The sequence below is a fragment of the Ambystoma mexicanum genome, chromosome 12 (genome assembly GCF_040938575.1).
Source record: "Ambystoma mexicanum isolate Mex_15411 chromosome 12, UKY_AmexF1_1, whole genome shotgun sequence".
NCBI classification, from domain to species: domain Eukaryota; kingdom Metazoa; phylum Chordata; class Amphibia; order Caudata; family Ambystomatidae; genus Ambystoma; species Ambystoma mexicanum.
The window spans coordinates 366,458,388-366,485,790 of NC_090936.1; the positions used below are offsets into that span (position 1 = coordinate 366,458,388).

The window sequence follows — 27,403 nt, forward strand, 5'->3', positions numbered from 1 at the left end:
ACTGCCCAGTGATTGTGTGCAAAACAGTAAAGTAAATGCGCAATGTAGATGTCAAACCGCATGCACTCTGCCAAATTGAGAGGTTAGGGTAAGATGTACATAGGGAATGGTAAGGTGGTGGCAACTGAACGGTGCCTGGATGTGTAAGTGGATTAAAAAACAAATAAATGTTATGTTCCCAACACCATGGTGGCCTAATATTGGATTGCTTAACTAACAGTAACAAAATGGGTGTGGGTGTTTTTTTTATTCTATTGAAGCGCCATAATGTGAAAGAACAAGTTATTTTCTTACCTGGTAACGTTCTTTCGATGGGATGTTCCTCCGACATATTCCACATCTATGACAGGTAATCACCACAGCTGTGCTGGTTCGGAAATTTTTTCGGCGTCTGCGTCCTGCGTCAATGACATTGATACGCTGTCCTCGAGGGCCTCCGTTGAGCTGACGTCATCCGGTGTTATAAGTAGGACGCATGACGCCCGTAGCCTCAGTTGTCATTTTTTTCCCAGAACGTGTGGCACCAATCTTTTGCCAGTATGACTACAGAAAGCCTTGCGGAAACGTAAGCTGCAATCGCATAAGAAATTCTGTAGAGGGGCAGGCTTAGAGGGTGTGATGTGGAAAACGTCAGAGGAACATCCCATCGAAATAACGTTACCAGGTAAGAAAGTAACTTGTTCTTCGAGGGGATTGTGTCCTGCGACGTATTCCACATCTATGACAGACTCCCAAATCAGTACCAACGTATGGAGGTGGGAAAAGAATTTAGAATTTTAGAATGCACAATTAAATTGCAGAATAGAGGACCGCCTTGCCAAAGGCCAAATCTTGCCCATGGAAAGAATCCAGGGAGTAGTGTTTTACAAAAGTATGGGTAGAGGCCCATGTGGCTGCTTCACAGATGTTACGAATGGGAACACCCCTCTGCAGAGCAGTAGAGGCAGCCACGCTCCTAGTAGAATGGGCCCGTAGGCCTACCGGAGGGTCCTTACCAGCCAGACGGTAGCATTCAGAGATTGTCAAGACAATCCATCTGGACAAGGTCTGCTTAGTAACAGCTTGACCCAAACGCCTTCCAGCGTATCCAACAAAGAGCTGATCGTCCACTCTGACCCGGGACATGCGTGAGATGTAGAAACTTAAATTTCTCCTAGGATCCAACCTATGGAGTCTCTTCTTCCTTACCAGGATGCAGAGGAGGATAGAACGCCGGAAGAACTACCTTCTGGCTCAAATGAAATTCCGACACAACCTTCGGAAGAAAAGGACGACGAACCCTAAGGACAACCCTGCCCTTATGGAACACAGTGAAGGGTGGTTTGGCGGAAAGTGCCTGCAACTCACTCACTCTGCGTGCCGCATCTAAAAATACAGTTTTAAAGGTTAACAGTCTCAATGGACAAGAGTGCAAGGGCTCAAACGGAGCTCCCATGAGGAACTTTAAAGCCAAATTCAAATCCCATCCCGGCACCTGGAAAGGCGACGGTGGAAACACATGAGTTAGCCCTTGCAGAAACTGAGAAAGCAAAAGGGATCTTAAAATAAGAACACTCCTCAGACGAGCGCTTAAATATGGACAGCGCTGCCAGGTACCCCTTAATGGTACCCACTTGCAGGCCCTTGTGGGCCAACAGAACCACAGGAATGGCACATGAAAAAGGATCCACATTCTTTACCCTGCACCAGTCCCAGAACTTTCTCCAACGGCAACGGTACAGGGACTTAGTTGCAGGCCTTCTGGCCGAAACAAACACCTCCATCACGTCTTCAGGGAGGTCCCAATCCTGGTACCTCAACCGTTCAGCAACCAAGCATGACCGCTGACTGTCAACTTGTTAGCATGAGCTCCCCATCCCATGAGGGATGCGTCCGTCACGATCGTCACCTACGGCCAAGGTAGCCAAAATGGAGCCCCCTTCAACAGATTGCCTTCGACGGCCCACCACAGAAGATCCTGGGCAGCCGAGGGCGGCACCTGAATGGGATCCGACATCCTGCCGGAGGCTTGCGACCACTGCATCTTGAGAGCCCACTGCAGAGACCTAATCCCTAGCCTGGCCTCTGGCACCAGAAGAATGCAGGATGCCATGAGGCCGAGCAACCTCAAGAACTCGAACGCCGGGAGACTCTGGGCACGTTGAAACTTGTCCACCATCTGCAGAATGTAATGAGTCCTCACCTGGGGAGGCAAACACTGCCCCAGAGATGTGTCAAGCACTGCTCCGATGTACTGGAGCCGCTGGGTAGGTGTCAAGTGGGACTTCTTTAAGTTGAGGGATAAGCCCAGCTTGTGAAGGGAGTGGCAGGTGACTGACAGATGATCCAGGACTTGCTCAGGAGAGTGTGCCCTGATCAACCAATCGTCCAGGTAGGGGTAGATGTGAATCCCCCCCCTTTCCTGAGATAGGCTGCAACCACCACCATAAGCTTGGTGAAGACCCTTGGGGCAGAGGTCAATCTGAACGGCAGGGCCCGAAACTGAAAATGTGAGTCGCCAACCGCGAACCTCAGGTACTTTCTGTGCTTGGAATGAATCGGCACATCCTTGAGGTCGAGAGACACCAACCAGTCCTGAAGTTGAAGGGCCTGGAGGACTTGAGAAAGAGTAACCATCTTGAACTTGTCCTTCCTGAGGAGCATGTTCAAACCACGCAAGTCCATGATGGGTCTCAATCCCCTGTCTTTTCTCAGGATCAAAAAATATGGGGAATACCATCCCTTGTTCCTCTCCACTACAGGCGCTATGGTGCCTTTCTCCAGCAGGGATTTGATCTCCTGCGCAAGGAACGGATCCGGACTCTTCAAAGAGAGCTTCACTGGTGGATTGTCGTGAGGCCTCTGCCAGAAAGGAAGACAGTAGCCGTGGGCTATGATCTCCAGAACTCACAAATCTGAAGTAATGGCACGCCATTCTACAAGCTGCTGCGCCAGCCTTCCCACAACCGGCGAACCATGGGACATGGCCTCATGACTGAGCTGAAGCGGCTGCAGCAGTGCCCAAGGGCAAAGAGGCAATTGCCCGAGCAGCTTTGGCACCTCGAGTACCTTGTTTTCAACCTCTGGTACTCCTATGTTGGCCCCTTTGACTGGCAGCTCCCCTCGATCTACCAAAGGTAGAGTAGTATTGAAAGGAACCTCCCCTCCATTGCTGTCCCCTAGGACGAAAAGGCGCAGGTTGACGAACTGCAGCACTCAACGACTTCGCTGCAGCTTTGGAGGTCTGCAACCTCTCAAGGCTCTCGTCAGCCTTGCTGCCAAAAAGATGGTCACCATCAAAGGGCATGTGGAGAAGCCGGGACACTACATCAGGAGCAAACCCCGAATTCTGCAACCACGCAAACCTGCGCATCACAGTTCTCGCCGCCATGGACCGGCTGACACAGTCTGCCATGTCCAGACCCGACTGAACGGATTCAGACATGGCATCCTTGCCATCCTGAACGAGAGCAAGAAAACCATCTCGTTCCTCCCCTTCGGGAATATGTTCAGCCGCCAAAGATTCACAATTCCACAGAGTGTGAGTGCATTTTGCCAGATGAAAACACTTTCTTCGCCCAACCATCGAAACACTCGTCGTCCCTGTCAGGAGGGATGGTAGGGTATGTCGCCTGCTTCACTGGGGCCGTAGCCGCCTGCACCACCAAACTCTCCGGAGTGGGGTGCAAAGACAAGTAGCCGGGGTCGCCACTGGCTGGATGGTATTTTTTCGGCAACGACTTATTCACTGCCGGGAGACTCTCCGGAGCAGTCCAAGCCGCTGCCACCCTTCTTTGTAAGGCCATATGAAATGGCAGCACCGGGTCAGTGGGTGGACCTTGGTCCAAGATATCCGTCAGGTCCTCCTGCAGAAAATCCACGGGTGGAGCAGACCACCCCAAATACTGCATCACCCTCGACATGAGACGCCTGTATGAAGATTCGGCATTAGTACTAGGCACAGGCCTGCCAAATACAACCTCCAGGGAGGTGTCCAGACCACTGGCGTCATGCAAAGATTGACGCAGATCTTCCAACTGGCTATGACCAGACAACAGGTCCTCAGGAACCAGACCGTCCACATCCGACCCTCCATCCACCTCAGAGATATAATCCAGAGGCTGGAACAAATCCCTGGATGAGGGCACAGAAAAAGGCTCAAACACAGGCCTCACTGACTTAATCGGGACCTTCCTCGGTGTATCCACCGGTCTCCGGGGTACCTCCGATAAAGCCTCCTCAAAAGGAGTCTAGGGCGTCGACGAAATCTGCATCGAGCAAGGCACTGACGGCTTCGACAATGGCTTCGAGGTCAGAGCCCCAAGCGTGTCCTTCGCCGGCCTCGGCGCCGATGGCGTTGATGACTTCCTCTGAGGTGGAGCCTCGAGAGTCCCTCGACAGACATGGCGCCGATGGCGTTGACGTCTTCTTAGAAGACCTCACAGGCTCCGATGGTCTCGAGGGCGTCGAGGACCTGGAGCGGGCATGGTTAGAGCGATCTACCTTGTCCTATCGGGACATCGATGGCTCCCGATGATCGGGGTCGGGCGGTCGGCGCGAAGGCGTGCGAGCAGTGGCCCTAGAGCGTTCCTTGCCGGCTTCTCTCAAAGGCGCGGACGGAACGGAGCCCTGCGATTCGAAAATCGCCATCATCTCCTTACTAAATGCGTCCCATTCTGCAGGAGAGGAATTCTTGTTGGGACAAGCTACCCGCTGTCTGGCGGAGTCCTCGGACAAGGACGGGGAAGGCGACTGGTGACGGCGCTTCCGCCAGTGCCTAGAAGAGGCAGAGGAATGGCGGGAACCACTCCGGGAACAAGACCCTCTGGACTTATGCCGATGCAGAGAGTCGCCTCTCGTAAGCCCAGCGGATTTCGACTTTTGGGGTTTGGAAACCCTACCTACAGATAGCTTCTTCCGCTTCCGCAAGGCCTTCGACGTCAAAGATTGGCAATCGTCACAGTCATCAGTGGCGTGGTCCTCGCTGAGGCACCAGAGGCAGACGTTGTGCGGGTCCGTAAGCGACATCTTGGAATCGCAGTCCCGACATTTCTTGAAGCCGGAGCGTGGGGTAGAAGAAGATGAAGACATGATTTTTCACAAAAACCAAGAACAAAGAACCGATTCAATCAGGAGAAGAACCGAGGCGCAGCGACATTCCAAAGCGAACACGTTTGCAGAAAAAACGGAATTGAGGCTACGGGCGTCCTACTTATAACATCATGTGACACCGGCTCGACGGAGGCCCTGGAGGACAGCATATCGACGTAAGACGCAGACGCCAACAAATTTTCCGAAGCGGCACAGCTGTGGCGATTACCTGTCATAGATGTGTAATACGCCGGAGGACACAATCCCCTCAAAGTTATCTTTCTGCATGTAAAACTGAAAAATATGTGAACACTGAAAAGTAAAACACTGCCACCACTGCAGCATTTGTACATTTCCCCATACAGCTCTTAAAAGAAATATCTTCTGCTGTAGGGCCCTGCTGCAGGTCCTCTCAAAGAGATGTAAGCACTTGTTTTTTAACTTCAATGGATTTCCGAGATTAATACACAGTACATGGCCATTTGTAATTAAACAAAAATTTCAATTCAGATTTCTTAATCGTATTTTAAGAATGTCTGACTGAAGAATGAAGGTTTCTTAGAGTGGTCATGGTCCAAAATAGCTGAATGCCAGCTATCCAAGATGCGATTTTTTGAGAATGGTTGCTTCAGACATGCGTGTATTCCCTTGTCATGATAATAATACAGACAGTGCTTGTTTATGGCTATGTGGTCATCTTTAATTGTGGCATCTAAACACCTGTATGGAGTCTGAGCCGACCTGTTTTGACCAATGCAGTCTCTCTCAAGGTTCCATCCTCTATTGTTGCCAAAATATAACAGTCTCTAATGTCTCCAATAAGTAATGTAGTTCTTCACATCCCTCGCCAAGAAGTCCTGATATGCAGATCGTTAAGACTGATAGAGTGCTTGTTTTGCTGGTCTATGGAATCATATCTTAGAAAATATACTTGTGCATTGTTCGGCCGATGCTCCTGTATGAATCAAAGAATGCAATTCTGATATCTGAAGCGTAATTTAAGAATGTCTGACTGAAGAATGTGCAGGTTTCGAATAGTGGTCATGGTACGAAATAGCCAAATACTACCCACTATCCGAGATCAATGAAATGCAAGCAATTAACTTCAACAGGGGTTTTTCAATTTAGGAAATAGGTCAGTCAGGTGAGTACATTCAGAAGAATTTGTTTAAGTAGCTTAAGATAGAAAAGTGTTTTTCCCTTATCACTTTTGGTTGTCAGAGCCACAGAATAATGGTTTTCCATCACGCTTTTTTCATCAAACTAGAGTATGAGGATCGATTTTTGCATCCATATCATTGTACTTATTTGGGTTGGGAGTCTCAAACCTGGCATTTTCAAAATCCTAAAATAGTCTTTAGTTACAATACTGAAGCATTATTTGAAAATAATGTTACAAGAACTGATGGCCCCAAAAGTAATTAAACTCCACAAATAGAAAAGTTATCTGTTCCAAGTATTTGATGCACGTGAAAAGGAGTTATCGATTTCCAGGTACTCCTAGTTGTCCTAGTTGGTCTATCTCAAATGTGAATCACCATAAGGGGAAATTTCTTATATCTTAAAATAGCCTTAAAAACCTTTGAGTGAAGACCCTATTTTTGGAAGAGTATGATCATCTAATCGTTATCAAACATTTGTACTTGAGGCTATTCTTCCTGCAGGTATCCAGATTGCTGGTCTTAATTTTCAGCCCCAGTGCCTGATAATTAGTTTCACTGGCAGTCTGGAAATAATATACAGGAAAGAGGCTGTTCTAGATACTGAGTTGGATACATGGGTTACAGAAAATATGTGAGTTTGTGGAGTATCTGGATGTCTAAGTATTACTTATTTTGCATACGCAGTCCTTATTGTCAAATGGATTCTTCTATTGAAGGCAGTTTTCCTTTCATTTCTACCATCCTCTCCTTTAGATATGCCAAGATGCATTTGCCATTTCATTAACATTCCAATAAGTTATTGTGATGTTCTAAACACACTTTGTACACACCCAATAAGGAATTGCAGCATAAACATGCTCTGTAAAAGATTTCTGTACATCTGGTTTGGTGTGTTTTAGGTGTCATCCCCGTACCCTTTTGACCCCAGGATGAAATTAAGAATTAGTACTCTGGGTTTTCTTGGCTCCTGTAACCCGTATAGCTTTGCCAGCCTTCATTTTGCAACATTCATGGTTTGTGACTGAATTACAATAATAGCCTAGTGCCAAGCAATATTCAAAAGTGGAAGACTTTATGGAACTAAACATCTTACTGCTCCCCATCTTGAGTTCTGAAGATTCGGCCCTCTAATGAAATATCTGAGACAAACATTTTATTATCAAAGAACACATTCAATCTTGCAGTTTAGTTCATTAACATATTGGGGGGTGGCTGTTAAAGACACTCATTTCCAACCTCTTTCTCTGTGCTCAACTGTCTGTCCCTTCCCTGTACAGGTGTTGCCTTACTATCCCCAGTGCCAACAATCTTTATTCTGCCACATTATGCATTGTCACAATGTGATTACACTTACTAAACAATTTGAGAACATAGTCTAAACAGTGAAATGTAGCCTCCCCACTATTTGTAGTAGACTGTTTTAAACGGGGTTGTCAAAACTAGTCCTCACAAGTTCCTTTCCTTGTATACGATGGAACTGGTCCGATCTTCACATTATCCAGCTCCCAGTCATAATGAAAGATTACCAATACTTCAATGCAATGCTTCTTGCATGTTACTGTGGAGGTCCTCTACACAGACTAAACAAATAAAAAACCGCTTTATTTTGCCAAAAGACCATAAAATCATATTACATTACAAATATTTCATTTAAACATTTCCGGCCATTATAAAATAGCACAATATCCAGGCCTGTTACACACAGTCTTACCACATTTAAACACAACCAAATTACAACTCAATGCAATCCACAATCCTGGTTATTCAGCTCCCAGTCATAATGAAAAATGTACCAATACTTCAATGCAAGGTTTTACACTTTACTGAGTAGGTCCTCTACACTGACAAACCTTAGTTCTTTACTATTAATCTTCTGATCTCAATACATATTTGTGCATTATTTTTTCACCCCGCTAAACTATTGACGTATTATTAATTGATATAAAGTACCCCACAGGAAAGTGAGGCAATGTTTTGAAAAATCATAACCAGGGTGAAACGGATGTCAGCTGCTAATTATACAATTATGTTTCACCTGTGAAATCTTTGCAAAATATTCTTACTGGACAACACTAAAAGACTTCAAATGCATTATTCAGCAATATTAATAGAAGTATAAAAGTTTATTTTCTGAACTTGAATTCAATGCCCCGTTGTTAGGCAGAAACCTGTGCAGTTCCCTTATGGACCACTGCAAAAGATTTAGGACTACAGGTGTTGGCATTAAACCCACTTGGTAGCAGTCTATCACCCAGATGTACCTGGTAGCTGTGGCTGAGCAGTCAGACTTCCCTCAAGAAGAGTTAGGCAGTATGCAAAGTATACACAATAGGCACTCAGATACAATAGCACAAGCAAACACTGACCAGAGCTTTGGTATCAAAGTATATAATTATTTATTTAAAAACACACTTTTTGAAACACTCCAGCACTATTATTGTAAATCACTCTAAACACAGTTACTATTATTATATATACATTCCTTATTCCTTATCAGACAAGTCTTAGTTAACACCACTTATTTGCAGACAGAGGTGAGCGCTTAACTATAGATGGCACTCCAATAAGTTTATGAAGAAGGGAGGGAAAAAGATAGAATGTAGGAAAACACACCACATTAATACTTGGGAACTCTTAAGCAAGGCAGGAAAGTCAAAAGTTACTTGTGAGCCAAAGTCCATCGGTCGGGCCCACTCTGGGAGAGAGCAGGGCACAAATGCATCCAAGATCACACAATGACAACAGGCTTAAAAAGTCTTGCAGGGAGTTCAGAAAGGTTTTAGTTAGGTTTCAGAAAAGTTTAGCCAGGGTGTCCCAGGCTAACCCAGGGTCGAAAGATGGGGCTAAATCTACCCCGTACAGTCGGTTGCAAGGGAAGCCAGGCGGAACACGGTACCTTACGTGGAAAGGGTCCTCCAGCAGGGGCAGTTGTTCCTGGCAGCGGTTGCAAGTGGCGGCGTCGTCCAGAGGAAGAGAAGATCTCAACGTGGAGGAAAGATGAAGGTCGTTGCACTGCCAGGGAAGAAAGCAGCCGCGGAGTTTTCCGGTTAAAGGTACTACCCTTTGATTCGTGGTAGTGGTAAAACGTGGTATCCCGGTTGCCGGGGTGCTTGGCACAGGCAAGGCGGCCACAAGATGCTCCAGGAAGCGAAAAAAGGAAGCAGACTGGTTATCCCCACCAGTCGATGGAAGACTCTACGGGCTGGAGATCTCCTCTGTCGTTGGGAAAAGTGGTGAGACGGTTCAGCAGGGCTCCACCGGTGGTGTCGTCGTAGCAGGTCGGCTCAACATCTCCTTCGTCGGATTCTTAGGTCCTGTGGCGACTTCTAAAGTTCCAGTCCCCAAAGCCCTGCTTTTATGCAGAAAACCCACACTCAGCCTAGCTGTCACTCAAACATGCTAAGTGGTGCAGGACGGAGTGCGACTTGGGTTGCGTAGGCAACTCAGTCCAGGGTGCCTAAATCCCCCTCCACCCCTCCTAAGTACCCCAGACAGAGTGGCACCACTTTGGAGGGCTTCTGTGGAGAAGCCGCCAAAAAGTGGAACAAAGAGCTCAACTTGGGTTGGAGTCACAGAAGCGAACACAAACGCCATTTTAGAACCGAGTTCTGGCAAAAAATACCAACCGGAGAATTAATATTAAATAAATAAACCGGCGGTATGTTCGAGGCTATAGGAATTAATTAAAGTTGGTAGCCTCGAACAATGGGAAATTCCATAGGGATATATTCGCGGTCGAATATAAAAAGTAGTATCCACTGCCACCAGCCAAAACTCGATCAGGGGGGACGGAGACGTGCCCCCTCGACTAACAGACCCCGGGGCAATCACATTGCCCCGGCCAGTACGTCCACAATATGATGGTTTGTACTGGTTCTGTTCAGAAATTGAGACTAGTAAAGTCAATGGTGACTTTACATGCCCTGGGAGACAGTAGTCAGTCCCAGGGTATGGAGTCTATACTGGCGGGTCACTATGACAACCCTGTGTCACTGCACTGAGGGTGCTGTGTAACACATCACAAAAACACATGAAGCCCTATGGAGTAAAAGACCCCATAGCGCATTAAACACATCTAGAGTCAAAGAGACACACTCAAATCATGTCCAAGAGTGAGGGTAAAAGAGTCTCACTCTTGGCAGGAGAAAAGAATAAACCCCAAAAATCCAGCAAAGCTGCTGGGGGACTCACTAGGTTAGGAAATTCAGCCTAAACAGAGAATTCTCCCAAACACCCGTGTTGCAGCTCAAAGGGCACCTGATCACATCTTCACACACCCATTGACACCGACTGACTTCTCTTATCAAAATGCCAAGTGATGGATTATACATTGTCTGCATAAAGCAGAATTTTCTTGTTTGGAGATTTTTGTAAACATCAAAAAAAAAATTAAATGTATGTGTGCCATTCCTACTAATGTATGCCTTGTAGGTAATCCTGCATTGTAAGTATAATGATGTAGTGTGCTCTGGTGAACCAAAAGGAATCGGACTAAGTTGTGACATGTTAAGAGTGTTTATTCTTATAATAATGAAAATGCACGTCTAGCCCTACTGCTATAAAGGCCTGCCTAACAAAACTAAAGGTAAGGGTGATCAGCAAAGTCCAAAAGAAATGGCTTTGTCCAAATCAAAATAGGTAAATGGCCCTACCATTTAGGGAAAACTTAACATAAAGGAGGCCAGAGCAACAGCCTCGGTCCTTGGCTTCCGCCTGGCCCTGCACTTGGATCCCTTTTCCAAGAAGAAGGTTTTAAGTTTGCTGAGTGCTGTAGGCTTTCAATAAAATTCATGAATTTCTTGCCAGACAGCCCTTAGCCTCTCTGCAGATACTGTATTCCAAATGTATAGGTATTTACATATATTCCATACCGTTTGCTTTTCCTCAGGAAAGACAAGATTTTTAAACACAATTTCACCATTCCCCGCATTTCACTTGACGGTGTCCTTGTCTTTGTTTTTAAACACTGGAACCCCTCCAGGATCTCTCCTCCCAGTTCATTTTCATGTTTTCAGGACTCTTCAAAGTCATCTGGCCCTCTGACAGGCTTGTTTTAGCAGGGCCTCAGTGGGGAGTTTGCGTGTTCGGGTTTTGCAGGGGATTCTGTAACCCTTGCAGCTCTCCCTGCCTCAAGCGTTACTCTCGATTTCTCAGGGCTCCCCAAAGCCCTCTGACAGACTTAGGGCCTCGGTAAGGTGGCTGCCTGATCGTGGTTTCTTGGCTCCTGTAACCCTTATAGCTTTCCCAGCTTCTGATATCAAGGTTCGTCCCTCAACAATGGTCCCTTATCAGGCGCGGTCACTTCCCTTTCTCTACCCTGCAGTTATTTGACTTTATATGCAGTAATCAGGGACCAGACCTCTCCGCTGCCGTCTGGTCTCAGAGTCTGTTAACAGGCCAAGCCCACTACAGTTTCTGTGTGGTCACACTATACGGCGAGATGGTCGCTTTACCGTCTCCGTCTCGCTCTCCCGACCTTGGCTTCTTGGACAGTCAGGACGGCAGCCTTCTGGCGTCTTCCTAACGATTTGCTCACCCTCCTGCTATGCTATGCTACCGCCGGCTATGCTGCCTAGAGTAGCACCGCCCCTCCAGGACATCTTCACGTCACTGGATCGCCTCTGCGTAGGATTCTCTCTACTCCATTCTTGGAGCCTCACTGTTTTATGTACATTGTCAAAAATAAAAGGGGTGCGTTTTCTATTCTTTGACTGTGGAGTTCAGCGAGATCCAGCAATACCTGAAGCCAAAGATTGAAGATAAGTCACCATTTGTTGATGCTTATTCTTGCTGCCATATATTTCAAAGGAGTGTGTCGTTCCTCGTTCGCTGTGGAGTTCAAGTGGAATCCAGTACCATCTAAAGCCAAAGATATGGAAGCAATGTTACCATTTGTTGAATGCAAACCAGAAGTAGTTTGTCTTTTCACTCCCCATATATACAGACATTGTATTCTTGCTAGGGAGTTCTTTGTAGAAATGAGTCATTTTGCCTAGAGGGGAGTCACTCCCAGAGAGGCTACACTTTCCCAGAGCCCTAGGGAGGGTCTTGCGTAGCAGCCTCACATCCCAATCCTCAAAAAGATGAATTGCCGGATTCGTCAAAGTACCCTGTTTGCAAAAGCATTTTATTCACACTAATTGTCAGTAGGAACTACAAAGAATTCACAACTAGCCCATTCTCAGATGATATTGTAAAATAAACATTCCCTCTAGAATAGGCATAAAAGAGAATAATTTTGTGTGAATGCTGTGTACATGGCTGTTCGACTCATGTGAATTTTAACTTCCGAAAACACCTTTTCTTGAAACAAAAATGTTTAAGTAAAATTCCCAATAATGGAATAAAACATGTCCTCCATAACCGTGTCAGATGTTTCACAAACACCAATCTTATTACTGCCAATTGGTCTTTGTGCAAGTATTCTGGTGTATAAACTTTATGGTCTAAAATATTCATCTTTAACTTACAAGTAACTGTGAATAACTCATGGCTTTAGAAGAAATAAACATGTGAAAATAATTTAAGTTATTTCAATTGTATGCAATATGCAGCCACTTTCTCCCCAACCCCACCACCCATCCGCACTGCTAGTATCCCAAAGAAATACTTCCTTGAAGCTCGTTTCTGGTCTTCGAAATAGTGGTAGGACACACTTTGGTGTACTTGTCCCCAACCCATGTTTTTTTCAGTATTCGGCCGCTGAGAGGTCACTAACATTTGTGCTATTTCCAACCATTCTTAGTGCACAGTACCAAGAGGAGTGAACAACAAAATTCTAACAATTACAAAAAACGTTAAGTGAAGCTTATAAACCAGGGAATTACATTGGATTGGCCTGTCTCTCATGGTCCTTCATTGTTTTAGAGGTCTGTTTTTTACAGGCAGGTAGAGTGCAAGATAACTGGAGCGCCAAATCTAGTACCAGAAGGCATGGGATTGTATCCCAACTTCATCATTCTACCACACATTTGTCATACTTGAAGCAGACTAATCACAGATGAGGATTTAAAATACAATGTGGCATTTATGTTCAGTGGCGGACATAGTCAGGTTTTTTTTATTTGTACAGTATAGACATTGAACTGTGATGAATGTAAAGAGGTTTCACTGAGTCTGCACCATAAAAAATAAAAAGATTACGGTCACAGACAGTCCAGGCCCTTCCTGCAAAAGGAAAAAACCCAAACTGCTAGCCCAAATCACCCCTGGAACACAAGGAACCCCAGACACTTCATGCACTTTACACAAAGTTTTCACGACTAAGGCAAAGGATAAAAACAAAATACCCATTGTTTCTACAGTCGTCAATCCACTCTTTCATAATAGCATGATAGGTGTCCAGATCCATCGAAATATCCCTTTTCTCAGGATCAAGCATATTGCAAAGGTCATCCAAGCCGCTATCTTCAGATCCTCTGCTAGTCGTGTATCGCAAATAATCTACTATTTTAGAAACAGGAACTTTTCCTATAGAAAAAAAGTTAAAAAGTAAGCAGAAGGACCACATCAGGAAAAAAGCGCAGTTCGCAATATCAAAAATGTTTCACATGGAGCGTTTTAATAGCTTCTAAGTGGTCAAATACTGCATAAGTTACTAAACTGCACATTACAGCATTGCACATTGCCATGATAAAACGATCCCTTATTAATAGTAACATTAAAGTGCACTGAAGCGTTATTTGCGGTCATGCTAATAATTATGACTCACTTTCACAATCATATTTCTTATATTAAGTGTTCTTAAAGCATTACTATTCTTAAATCTTCTGACATATGTACTGGAATGTCCAAAGTTCAGTGTTCGTATGTGAATAGGAGACTTGGGCAACTGCTGCCTACAAAGAACAGCAACGCACTTTGAATACCTTTTAATGTTTAAACAAACTAAAAGTACTAACAAAACACACACTTATCCTGATCTGCAACACCTGCCAGCACTATGACACCTAGGACAATTCAGGAATCCTTCACTGCAGCACCCTCAATCCGATCCTAAAAATAGCACCAACAATATAGCCAAAACTACAGTGAAACACACCAGCTATTGCGGCATGGAGACCAATACAAAACTCTATCAAAACACATTAGCACTGCCCTGCCGGAAAATAAAATTCCATACAACCAATACAATACACTTCATGATCACTAATACAATAAAAATAGAAAAGACAGCAATTGTAAACAATTATAATGAAAAATACTTTATTTTTAATGCTTGACAAAGGTACAAAAGTAAGCCAATCCATTAATTAATAGGCTGGCCAACGAAAATATGAAATGTGAAATCTTCACTATGCATAGTACACATTTTTTCAGTTAAAGAACAGGACTATGGTAATGGTATGCAATATTGCTCGTAATGGTATACAATTAAAACGTGATCTCGTCAGTAAGCAGATCTGATAGTTTATCATTCCATAAGAGGTAATCCTGAATCTAGTCATCAGCGACTAAAATAAATCTATGGTTGAAAGGGTTTAAAAGTTCCTTGTTAGCTCGATGGTCTGTAACCAGATATTTCAAGTGTGATTTTAGATCATTATACATGAACTGGTTTAACATAGATGGAAAAGTCAAGTGTGAAAGAGCATTGATTTTCATTAGAAACTGTTTCACATTTTTGAACGATGGATTTGTTAACAAAACTGCTTTAGATAAAATGTTCAGAATAAATTGAGTTAACACTGCCGCAGGATTGGACCACACACGTAACCAGTGGAGTACAGGCTCAAAAGGAAGCTCATCCTCCAAATAGGGCTGGTCTAGCTCAGAGTATACATCATAATTACAGACAGATCTTGGCAGACCTAATAGTTTCTTTAAAAAATAATTTTCCAGTTTGTAACGAAGGCACATTCCTAAAACCCCATAGAGTATCCCCATATTTAGCTACTGCTTTTGACTTCATCTTAAAGACCTCTAGGATCATATATAGTGGTTGATGCTTGCCCATATTGTTGAAGTGTGAGACTCGGCCCATTGTCCGTTTCAACATCTGTCTTGTTTTTTTTTTAATAAGATAACTTGCTGATAGATTAGTAGCGAAGAGAATACCCAGATAATCAAACTCAGATATCCGTGGGACGAGGGTCATTACTGAACATAATTCTTTTAGTGGGGTTTCTGCATGTGGTACAAACTAGAATAGCACACTTTGCAGTGTTTACAATGAAATCTAAAATGTTCATATATTGTGATATGATAGGTTATTTATAACTGTGTGTACTCTGAAATCAAAATTTGTAATGCCCTTTGGGTACGTAACATAAGAACCGGGTAGTTTGCATGAGCTAGAATCTGCAGTAGTTTATTGCCAATCCTCAGGACATTGGCTCAGATATCACAAGGGTATCAGAAAGGTTGTTTATGTAAAGGTTGTTTATGTACAATGAAAATAAAAACTTTGCAAGCATGTCTAACACCTGTATCAACAGAAAAATAAGGGGTACAATGTCCATTTTCTCCACTTCGCACACATGCCTTATTCTCTGAATGAACATTAATGAGAATATTCAATAGGTTAGATGAACATCCCATTACCCTGAGCACCTGCCATAATTCAAATCTGTTTTTCTCTGTCAAAGGCAGTGCTTGGGTCCATGAAAGCCAGATACATTGGCTCTTTCATGATAAAGATTGAATGTGCAGCTATGAGAAAGATTTAAAGCATGTTTGCTATACAGAATATCTTAAATCTGGTATCCAGAAGAGAAATGGTCTATAGCCAATGGACTGTGCTTTAAAAAAAACAAAAAAACAAAACAAAAAAAAAACAATAACGAAGTTTCCAGGATGGTGGAATTCTCCCAGTTACTAGAGCAGAAATAAAAACAAATGTAAGGGCGTCCATAAATCAACAAAATCCTGAAGATCAGCTGGGATTCTGTCCAAGCCCAGAGAACGATTATGTGCCTGGTCATGCTGGCTTTAGTTCTTTCTTTTAAGGCGAATACTAAGGTGGCTGTACTGTCCTGTAGAACTAACTTACAAATTCAATTAATATATTCATCGACACAGATTGATCACTAGATGTTTTCCACATATCACTATATAATGTTGAAGTGGTTTACCCATGCACGATCCTCCGCATTGGATTCCATCCCTGACAATTTATGTTTATGCAAAGGTCCATTTGCCACTAGTTCCAAAATAGTTTTGAATTTTTTTTCAGAGCAAGCCTCAAGCAAGCGCATCCACACAGCTTTATCTAGCGCAGAGTTACAGTTTTCTTGTACATTCCCCTCCCCTTGCAGTCATCTCTAGTCTGGTAGTTGGATTGCGAGCAGGCTATCCTGGGTATCTCTACAATCTTTATTAAACTATCCCTTCACCCGGCATCTACCATTGGGCGAGAACCTGACTAAGGAGGTTTTTGCAATATTTGCCATCAATAAATCAAATGTTAAAAGAGCTGACCAGGGATCAGAGTTCAAAGCCAATATAGCTAGACATAAGACGTTGGGGGCTATACCAGTACATTTTTGTTTTGACCATTTTTACCCATTTGATTCTTCATGTGTTTAGTTCTGCACTAGTTAAATGTGGTAGCTTTTTGTTTAAAACCAGTCTAGGTTGCCATTTAATGCTTAATAGAATAGGAGAGTGATCACTACATCCAAGGTCCACAAAACATTGTTCAATAAGGCACCCTTTGGTTAAGGAAATGTTGAAATTAAATGGTAAAATTTCCCAGATGTACTCTAAACATGATTTTTCCTGGATTATCCCCCTGTATGTAGCCATTAATAGAACAGAGCCCACACTATTAGCCACATTAAACCATTAGAACAAACACGAAAGTCAACCATATTGGGCTCCGATATAGCAATCAAATAGGTCCTGTGGAGGTCTGCTACCTAGTATTAAGTTAAAATCCCTGGCTAAGATTATCCAATCCTCAAATGGGCGTTCTTTCAATTAATTTCCTCCATAAATTCTTTAAAATGTAGTAAAGAAGAGGGACCATTCAGTTTCTGTGGACTATTATAAAAGTTAATAATCATAGTTTCTCCCCATTCAAAATGTATGTGTAAAGCTTGTCCAAAGTCTGGTCGGTGATCAAAGATCAGCAACTTACTGGCTAGCAAGGGCTTAATAAACATCACCAGCCCACTGCAACATCGCACTTGAGGTAATTTTGACGTTCAAATTTGGAAACTACGGATCCCATCCAACAATAGCTCTACCCTGGCCCACGTTTCCTGCACGATAGCACCATACTTTTAGATCGCTACATATATGAAGATTCCTCTGTCTTGCACCTGCTATATTCCATGACAAGAGAATCAAGGGATGTCAAGGGTGTCACCAGGTCGGAGCCAGTCCTTGTCTTGTTCACATCCCTTCACAGACCGGCAAAGACGGGCTTGGCTACCTAGCACCGGTGCTCTTGCCCTGGTGGTTTGCGAATATGTAGTCCAAAGTACTACATAGCTGCTGCGACATCTAGTTCAGCGGCTAGAACAGAGTCAAGTGAGCTCTGATAAGGTAAGCACAAAGTTCACGAAAATAAAAGCCTCCCTTTTCTTTGAAAATACAAATACACACTAAAAAGCCAATGGAGCTACCAAAGTGCACCTAAAATGAAATTAAAACTTTTCATTATAACGAAAATGCAGCACACTTAAAAAGTAATCTAAATATGCAACCAGGCAACAACAGGGTCTTCAAAACACACACACACACACACACACACACACACACGATATAATAAGAAGTAGGGGGATCTATTTCATTTGTATGCTGGAGCAATTGTTTGAATTGCAAAAAGAGCCTAACATGCCTTGATTTGCATTCTGTAGAAGCTGGTGAAATGGAATGCATTCAGAATTTGGTATGGTGTGAGAAACCCGAGGCTTTTCCCACATCTACTCCCCCGGAATCCTCTGAACAGGTGGCCAGGGAAAGGCCATCGCTTTTGCATCCTGCCCCTATGGGTGAACAAGTGAGGGAAGACCACCTGGGTAGAGGGTCCTTGAGGATTGGAAGTGAACAGTCCATGGGTGGGATGCAGAATTCTTCATCCGCCTTTTCAGAAGAAAAAAAAACCTACCCCAGAAATGGCCATGGGATATTGTTCCCCTATTTCTGTGAAGGGTAAAAGACATAAAACCAGACGAGGGATAAGCTACTTTGTCACAAATCATGGTATCCCCTTATCCTCTTGAAAGCCATTCGAAACTCCCTCCCCCACCTTTATGGGCCATTATAAAAGTGTTCCACTTCATCCCCCCTTTAAAATACATTCAAGTACTGAGAGGAAGAACAACCAACAGAGTAGTAGAGATTACCTCTTCTCACCATTCTGGTACTGGGACATAGATGCATGAAGGTCCGGCATGTACCACTAATGAGTCAGGCAACAGTAGTTGATGGAACACCTGCAGTCCATTATTGGACCATAGGTGTATAAAAGGTGGTACTATGAATCTGCAAGAAGATCTCTAGAAGAAGTGAGCAGTGGAGGAAGGAGCCATGCGGGAGCAGGAGAAGCCAAGGTGTCGGAAAACCTGCCGGGTCCCTGAGGGCCTGCTGGAGGGAGAGTGCAGGTCGGAGAAGACCCTGGCGAATAGGCCGACAGTCCGCTGTGAGGCCTAGTCGGCAAGGCTCAGCATGGTAGCCGGAGAGTGCCGTGAGAAATGCCCGGCAAGCAGGCTTTCCTGCAGAAGGGGAGAAGCTGTATGGAGGTGCACGAAAACCTGGGTAAGTGTCTGGAACACTATACTTGCTGCAGAGCTCAGAAAACCCAAAATACAGTAGCAGGGCATGGAATTTAAAGAATTCCTATTAAAAGCCGACCTGCATGAAGCCAAGCAAAGCTGAATGAAACACGCAAGGTGGCATTTAAGTAAGCCAGATTAACCCCAATTAAATACCGAAGTGAAAGAAACAAGCAAAAGGTATACTTTATTAAGGTAAAGCCACATTTACAAGTGAAAGCATTATCTTCGACAAACTGAGCGACTTGCCTAAATGCAAGAGACTTTGAATAATGCAGAATCCAGATTAAGAAACAACATATGTGATAAAGCGTTGAAGCTGTATTTTAAGAGACAGCCTGTTGATTAAACTATTGAACTCTGAAAGAAACCTCGAAGTTCCTGGTTGTGTCACCTATAGTAGGTGGACCGTGTGGTCTGAAACTGCGCCAACACCAGAGAAGTAATATAAGGTGAATCGAGAAATATTGAAAGCAAATGTTAGGTTCCTGTTTGCATGACCTGTAATGGGTGGACCGTGTGGTCTAAAACTGCACCAAGACCGGGGAACCCCTAGAAGCCAAAAAGGAAGTGTGTTGTGGTGAAAGAAGGAAAACAGACGGTGAACATCAGACTTGGGGAAGGGAGTCCCAAGTAGTAAAGTCTGGTGCTACAGATAAAGCTTCAAGATACTTAATTTCTTGTGCTGCATTTGAACATTGAACTTGGGGAAGGAAACCTGCATTTGAACATTGAACTTGGGGAAGAAAATCCGAAGTATTGGTACCTTGGAACTGTGTCACCCTGCAATTATATTGAACTTGCGGAAGGGCACCTTGATCTTTGCAAAGATGTGGAACTGTATTTCTTGCAGTTTACATAAAGACTGAACAGCCCTAGCAGAGGTATTTAGGGAGAGGGAGTTGGATGTACCAGTGTCCCAGGCCCCAGACAGTCTTGTGGCTGATGCAGAGGGTCTTGAACCTGATGCTAGCAGCAACTGGGATCCAGTGGAGAGATTTTAGGGCTGGAGAAATGGTGTCCCTGGGCTTGAGGCCAAGGATAAATCTTGCAGTCCTATTCTGGATTAGTTGAAAGGGAGGATAAAGGCAGATTGAGGAAGAGGCTGTCGCAGTAGTCCAGCCTAGAGAGGACCAGTGCTCTGCAGACATTGAGTTTCTGGGGCAAGGTGAAGAAAGGGAGCATGCCTGAGGTGGTGCAGCAGATAGTGGGCCTGCTTGGCAAGGTCCGCAATTTGATGAGGCGACAAAGACGATAGGGGAGAGGGCCCATGAAGGGCAGCCAGAGTGTAGGAAGGAGGAAGCTCTGGTCCCAATGAGAAGGATCTCAGTTTTACTGGCAGAGATCGTTGGCAGCACACCATGCCCGAATAGCAGTCAGGGATCAGAGAGGAGGAAGAGGAGGCAACGGAGGGAAGCTTGAAGGAGAACTGCGTGTCATCAGCATAACACTGAAATTGAGGAGATAAGGCAGAGATCAAGTGGGCTAGAGGGGCAAGGAAGATGTTGAAGAGTCACAGCGAGAGGATAGAGCCTTGACGGACACCGCATATGGAGAGTGTGATAGATTCAAGAAAAGGGCCCAGTTGAGCCTGGGAAGGTCGGTCAGAGAGAAAAGAGGACAACCAGTCAAATGTCTAGGATGCAAGGAATGTAAGCATTGACTTTGAATCAGATTTATCTAGGAATAGACCATTGAGTGTACAGAGATGGGAAAGTGCTATGTAACTCCTAACTACTTTGAAGACAGTGCTGCCAAGGTTGATCAGTGCATGGTCTAGAGTTAAACCTTGCAACTAGTGACAGCATATGCAAGAGATAGAGAGAATTGTTCTCTGCGTACATAAATGTCTTTGAAAAGAAGAAAACGTGCTATTGTGCTGCCTATTTTAACATCTGCAAGTTTGTCAAAGTGGATGTTGAAAAACTGAATGTTGTCGTCAGGTCGATAGGTTTGGAAGCCAACAACTGTACCAATTGTTCCATTGACTAAACCTTGTTCTACGTCAAGGTTACGTTTTAGAATGACTCTGGAGTTTAGACAGAGTTCATAGTTTTTCTAAGCTATTTAGTCGTGCTGTTGCTTGTTGACACACAGGGAGTGTCATGCCTTGGCCTTCTAGTTTGTCTGTGGAGCTGATATGGACTATGGGTTGCATTTCCTTTTTCAACATTGTATTGTTGACTTGGCTACAGCTTGAAAGTGTTGCATTTAGCACATGCATTTTATATTTTGTTGAGTTAATTGTTCCATGACATCAGGGTCAGATGTCTTGTCCATACAGCTCATGGATTACTCTAGTTTTTAAGATGTATTTTGCATCTTTAGTAAGCAGACCAGTTGTAATGCTTTTTAAAACATTAGGATAGGTTAGATCTGCAGACTGATGCATGCTTTGAGTTGGTTCGCTGTAGCAAAAATGTTCCCAGAGATTTACATTCCCATGCTGCAGAGTGCATTATGGCATTGTTTGCGTCAATGTTTGGAAAATGGGTTGGCCTTTTACTGGTGTTAACTGTAGGAGATCTCCACAAACAATGTGTTTTCCTCCAACAGTTCTTCGGAGTAGGTTTTTAGGACTTTTATTCTGAGATTAATTAAAGCTAGCATGAGGTTGGAAACCATGGTAACTCCATCAACCAGGAAGACTCATTTGTTGCAGAATTCTGCGCACTTCAGTAGCAGCTTCTGCTGACAATTTGTAGCATTCCAATTTATTTTGGTGTTCTACTGGGACCAGAAGTAGTCGGTGTAAAGTTACACCTCCTATGTTGTAACAGCCCACACAGGTCTAGCTGCCTACAACAGCTGAAAGGTTGTTGAGTCTTATAGAAATGTCCTGATTATTTTACAACAACAAGGTTTTGCCAGAACCAACTTACCGTCTTACATACGAGTGCAGAGGTTTATAATCTGTACAACTACAAGTTTTAGTTTCATAAAAGTCCATGTTCAATTTCTTCAGTGACTTCTAGGTAAATGGTGAGTTGTTAATCATTTAGCTTTGAATTGAGCACCGACATCTTTGGATTGATGCATGGTGTTTTCAACCTCAATCATGGCTATTTCTGCTTCATTTTGAATGAGTGGTTCTACAAGTGGTTATTGGCTTCCTGTAAGAAGGTTGACTGCCTTTCTAGTAGACTCTTTCCTCCTCTGGTTGGCGTTCATTGTCCAAAATGTGTTTGTATTGTTTAAAATTGGTATTTGTTTTACTGCTTTCATTTGCCTTGAATGCAGCTTCAAATGTGTCCTGGTGACCTAATATTTGTTCTTTTCTCCAAGGTTTGAAAAGTTGCAGTAGGGCCATTTAAAAAAGTTCTTTGTTAAAAATGCACAATACCTCCTCAAAGTTGTATGCCAAATAAATCCCCTGGTGTCACATAAAAACTGAATCCTTGGTTCACCCAATTATGTCCTGTCTGGACTATTGCAACGCTCTTCTTGTTAGAGCTAGTAAGGAGAGCGTGCTCCTACACCATTTGTTTGACAACATTAAATAATTTTGCAGCAGTCAGACAACTCTTGCTTCAGTGGTATTAATTTGTCAGGATGATTCTGTGTTGATCCACAAAAACACTTTAGTGGTTCTTCAACTGCTTCTTCAACAATGGTTAACCACACCCCAATATTTCAATGACTTCCACCAGGTCTACTTGCCTGCCAGGCCAACTACTACAAAGTGCTCTGTTCTGGTGTACTCTTCTGTAGGAACAGAATGAACTACGAACTACAAGTACTTCTGTAGTAACGGTCAGCTTCCACCAAATTAGCAATCGGTCTTGCTTCACATCATGTTTAAGAGTTTCTACAGGGGAAATAAGAACCACACTGGTGCTAGTCGTTACACATTTTATTACCATATGTAATACAGGTTATGGTGCACTACTCCTAAATACCTTATATTAGAACAGCTCTCCTGCCACTCTTATCTCCCACCACATCTGCTACACAACTTCAAATATTACTTCTGGGTGTACAGGAAACACAATGGTGATGTTTGGTATACCCTTGTGATTGCCCCACACAATACAGGTTAAACTTCACTCCTGAATATCTTATCAGAAGGGCAGCCTTCCTGCCACTCTGGTTTCTCCCCTTCTGCACCAATCAAATGCGGATAATGATTCTGCTTCACTTTCACACTTCTTTGGCTGTGGCAATGGACACCTATTAGGACTTCCTTTACATATGGGCAATAGTCTTCACAAACACTGACATTCTCAATTGCCTTCTTTTGGCTTAGGAAATACTGTTTGTTTATAAATTGCCTTGGTATGATTCTCTTTTGGCTTTGGGAATAGTGGTTTGTATTTTCTTCTCGGGTTATGCCCTTTAATATAACCCACAATAACAACCTTCTGGCTTGATTATTAAGTTCTTGTTCTGCGGTATGCTCCCTTTTAAATGAGCTTGGTCTGCAACAGAATAATTGGCCTGCTTTACATTAGCTCGGTATTAAAAACGTTTCCTCTTTAACGGTACTCTTTTTATCTCACTATTTTTTTTGTCAATATCTTTATATTGAAACATTGATCAAACAGAGTTCATCGCATAGCAATGCAAATTGCAACATTAATCATTTCTCTTGATCAACGCATCGAAATTTCATTTTAACACCATTACCATTGTAAATAAACTATTGTACATAATTTCATCAACATGCTCAGGAAAAGGAGTAACTCAACTACATATCTTATAACGCTACAGAAAGAAGGAAGAAAGGAGAGACAGAAGAAAAAAAAACAACTCACCGAGACCATCAACATTTTGCAACATTGCCCTCTAAGAAGGCGTATTCCACCTACGTCCAGATTTCAGTATGTAGGGTGCATCGTCCGCGCACAAAGCTTGTCATGGTTGAAGAAGGTACTTGACCAATCTAGGCTGGAAAAACATGTGTTCTTTTCCTGCTACGTGTTCCAGGAATGGACCCCAGATGCGGGAGAATTTAAATGTCTGGCCTTCCATCCTGGCTGTTAGTTTTTCCATCCCGAGGAATTCCCAAACCTTCACCCACCAGTAAGCTATACAAGGGCCCTCCACCTCTTTCCAAAATCGGGCCCGTGTGAGGCGAGCTGCCATAAGTAGTTGAGTAATCAGGCTAGCTCTGGGACCTGACCGCGGATATGACCCATCATCTGGTGCATCACCCAGCAGCATTATCAGCGGGTCCATGGGCAGTAAGGTTCAGCATATATGTTTGACCTGATTTCCAGCCAGGCGGATTGAATGATAGGGCAATGCCACCACAGGTGGCCCAGGTCCCCCTCCACCCACAACCATGCCAGCATGAGTCAGGGTAATCTGGATTCATTGCATGTAGTTATTGCCGGGAGAAATACCATCAGAAACAGATCTTAAGCGCGCATTCCCTAACTGTTGTGCACCTAGATCTTTGAGCTCTATCCCAAATCCTCTGCCAGGATTCTCGGGACACTTCAATCCCCAGCTCCCTTTCCCATGCTAACATATAGGGGAGTTTTTCATCTTCCAGAACATTTTCCAGGAGGCGGTAGCTATCCTGGTCGTTGTGCTGCCCTACCGAGGCTGTTATTTCTAAGCCTGTCGTTGGGCCTAGTGGCTGCCTTTTTGATGTTCAGATTTGTTATCCAATGACGAAGCTGTATATATCTAAATCTCTCAGTTTCCGGGAGATTAAATTTCCCTTTACATTGGGTAAAGGTCAGGGGCATGTCTGCATAAAGCTCTTGTAGTCTCAGGGTATCCTCCTTTGACCAGAGTTGGTATGAGTTGAGCTGAAGCCCAGGAGTGAAGGCTGGGTTCTGCATAACCGGTGAAAGGGGGCCCAGGCCCGAAGTGAACCCTTTTTGCACACAGTATTTGTCCCAACAGCAGAGAGTAGTCACTGTGGCTGGGAGGAGATCTCCCTGGCAGGTACGTGCCAACCGCGGGAGAAAGGGGAGGTGACAGACAGGGGCCCAAGAAAAATGCTGCTCAATGTCCTACAATTTGGGGGTTCTATTGAGTTAGTCCAGCTCAGGATAGCGGCAATCTGGGTTGCTCGATAGTATCTTGAGATGGAGGGGAGCCCAAGGCCTCCCAGCTGCTTACCCCAGGTAAGAAGCTTACGCTGAATTCTTGGTGTTTTCCACTGCCAGACAAAGCGGCCCATTTCTTTCTGCAGATCAGATAGATCTCGCTCTGGAATCAAAATAGGGAGGGCCTGAAATGTGTATAGAAGCCTAGGGAGCATGGTTATTTTAATTGCGCTGATGCATCCAAGACAGGATACTTCTTGTAGAGCACACCTCTGTAGGGATTCCTTTGAGTCTTTTAGTAAGGTAGGGATATTGGCTTTCAACAGGCCCGAAAAAGTAGGAGTCAAATGCACTCTGAGGTACATAATCTTTGTATACTTCCAGCTAAGGGAGTAAGCAATCTGCAAGGCGTTCAGAGTGTCTGGGGCTTCTGATAGGTTCAAGCCTGTCGATTTAGCCATATTTATCGTGAATCCCGAGACCACCGTGAACTGGGCAAGCAGGCCCATAAGCGGGGGAACCGAGGTTCGGCCTTTTTTAGGAAACAGAGCACATTGTCTGTGTATAGCGCAACTTTATGGCACCGGCCTCCCACTTCAAACCCGTGAATCTTCGGGTGGAGGTGGATTTGTTGGGCTATCTGTTCCATAGCTAACGCAAAAACGAATGGGGACTATTTCCCCTACCCAAGGCTATCTGGGGTGTCCATTGAGAGTTAACTCTTATTCGGGTTGAGGGAATCTGGACATTGGACACGATCAATCTAGCAAATTTCGTGGCAAAACCAAAGCCCTTTAAGACCAAATGCATATAGTCCCAAGACATGCTGTCAAATGCCCTATTGGCGTCTAAGGATAGCAGTAAGAGGGGAGCTGGGGAAGCGGGGGCGAGAGCTATCAGGTCTATTGCCCTGCGAATGCGGTCATGAGCAGAATGGCCTTGGATAAAACCGGTCTGATCTCTGTCTATTATTGTTGGTAAAACCTCCCCCAGCCGCCGTGCTATAACCCTGCTGAACAATTTTGCATAAGTATTAAGCAGAGCTATAAGCCGATAGGACGAACATTCTGTCGGGTCTTTCCCCAGCTTCAGAATTAGGGTTGTAGATGATTCTGCCATGGACTGTGTAACAGAGCCTGTTTCCCATAGGAAGTTAAACAGTTTTGTGAGGTGTGAGCTCCGTGCAAAATGTTTTATAAAACCTTTTTGTAAACCAGTCTGGGCCCGGGGCCTTACCAAGGGAAAGGGACTTGATTGCTGTTTCAACTTCATCTGTGGATATTGGGTGTTCTAAAGGTTCTCGCAGGGTTTGGGAAACCTGTGGAAGGTTTGCTTTGGTTATGAAGTCATTAGCGGTTTGTGGATCCCCCACATGTGGGGCTGCGTGTTCCCGGAAGAATTTTTCAATAATTTGGAGCTTACCCTCTTCAGAGGAGATGCAATTGCCTTCGGCATCTCGTAGGATGTCTATCCTGTTTTGTTTGTTTTTTTAGTTTAGCTGCTAGTAGTTTATTGGCCTTGTTCTCACTCATGTGAAAATATTGCTTGGTGAGCATCATGCGATAGGCCGCCTTCTCCATATGGTGCGCCTCAAGCGCTATCTTGGCCATCCGCAGGTCTCTTAATGAGCGCCACGAGGGTTTCCCCTTATGTATCTCCTCTAGTCTGCGGGCTTCATTTTCTAGTTGTTCATGTAGCAATCTCCTGGCCTTCCCCCTCTGTGTGGCTTGCTCTATCAGGTGACCCCTAATTACTGCCTTACTTGCATCCCAGATCGTGCCCCAGTTCACATCATCTGTATCATTCTCCCTGTAGTATAGTTCCATGGTCTCTCTTATCTGAGCACGGATTAATGGGTCATCTAATAGGAAATCATTTAGTCTCAAGGGGGGTTTCCGGGGTGGGGTAGCCCGAAGGGGAGCCATCGTCAATCGGACAGCGGCGTGGACTGAAAATGCTTCAGGAAGTATGTCTACATCTAACACGAAAGGGATTAGTGAATCTGAGATAAAGAACATATCCAACCTTGAAAATCCCCCATGGACCGCTGAGAAGTAGGTATAATTCCACTCCTTCTGATGACAGTACCGCCATAACTCAATTAGGGAATGTTCCCTCAGCAGCGTGGTAAGAGTTCTGAAGTTATTCCTGTTGTTCGTGGCAGAGTTTCATCAACTAGCAGATTATTTACAGCATTAAAATCTCCGCCCAAAATCACTTCCCCTCTGCATGATCAAATAAGGCCTTAGACAAGATTATAAAAAATAAATATTGATTAGTGTTTGGAGCATATATAGAGATCAGTAATTTTGCGCCCGTCGAACATGGCAGTTAACAGCAGAAACCTTCCCTCCCCTCCCCATCCCGAACCACCTCCAGGGTCTTGAGGGAAATGCCTTTGCGAACCAGGATAGCAACCCCTCGTTTCTTTAGGCCGCTTGAAGCA

The 27,403-nt window shown here is 44.2% G+C and overlaps 1 protein-coding gene across 3 annotated transcripts in view; it reads right to left on the reverse strand.

The window, feature by feature from the left end:
- IRAG2 (inositol 1,4,5-triphosphate receptor associated 2) overlaps positions 1 to 27,403 on the reverse strand; it is a 2,448,326-nt gene that overhangs the window by 2,002,344 nt on the left and 418,579 nt on the right. For all 3 annotated transcript variants that reach the window (XM_069628487.1, XM_069628486.1, XM_069628485.1), the window contains exon 4: positions 13,523 to 13,703. In XM_069628487.1, the coding sequence (XP_069484588.1) occupies positions 13,523 to 13,703 (181 nt within the window). The remainder of the gene's footprint in view (positions 1 to 13,522; positions 13,704 to 27,403) is intronic.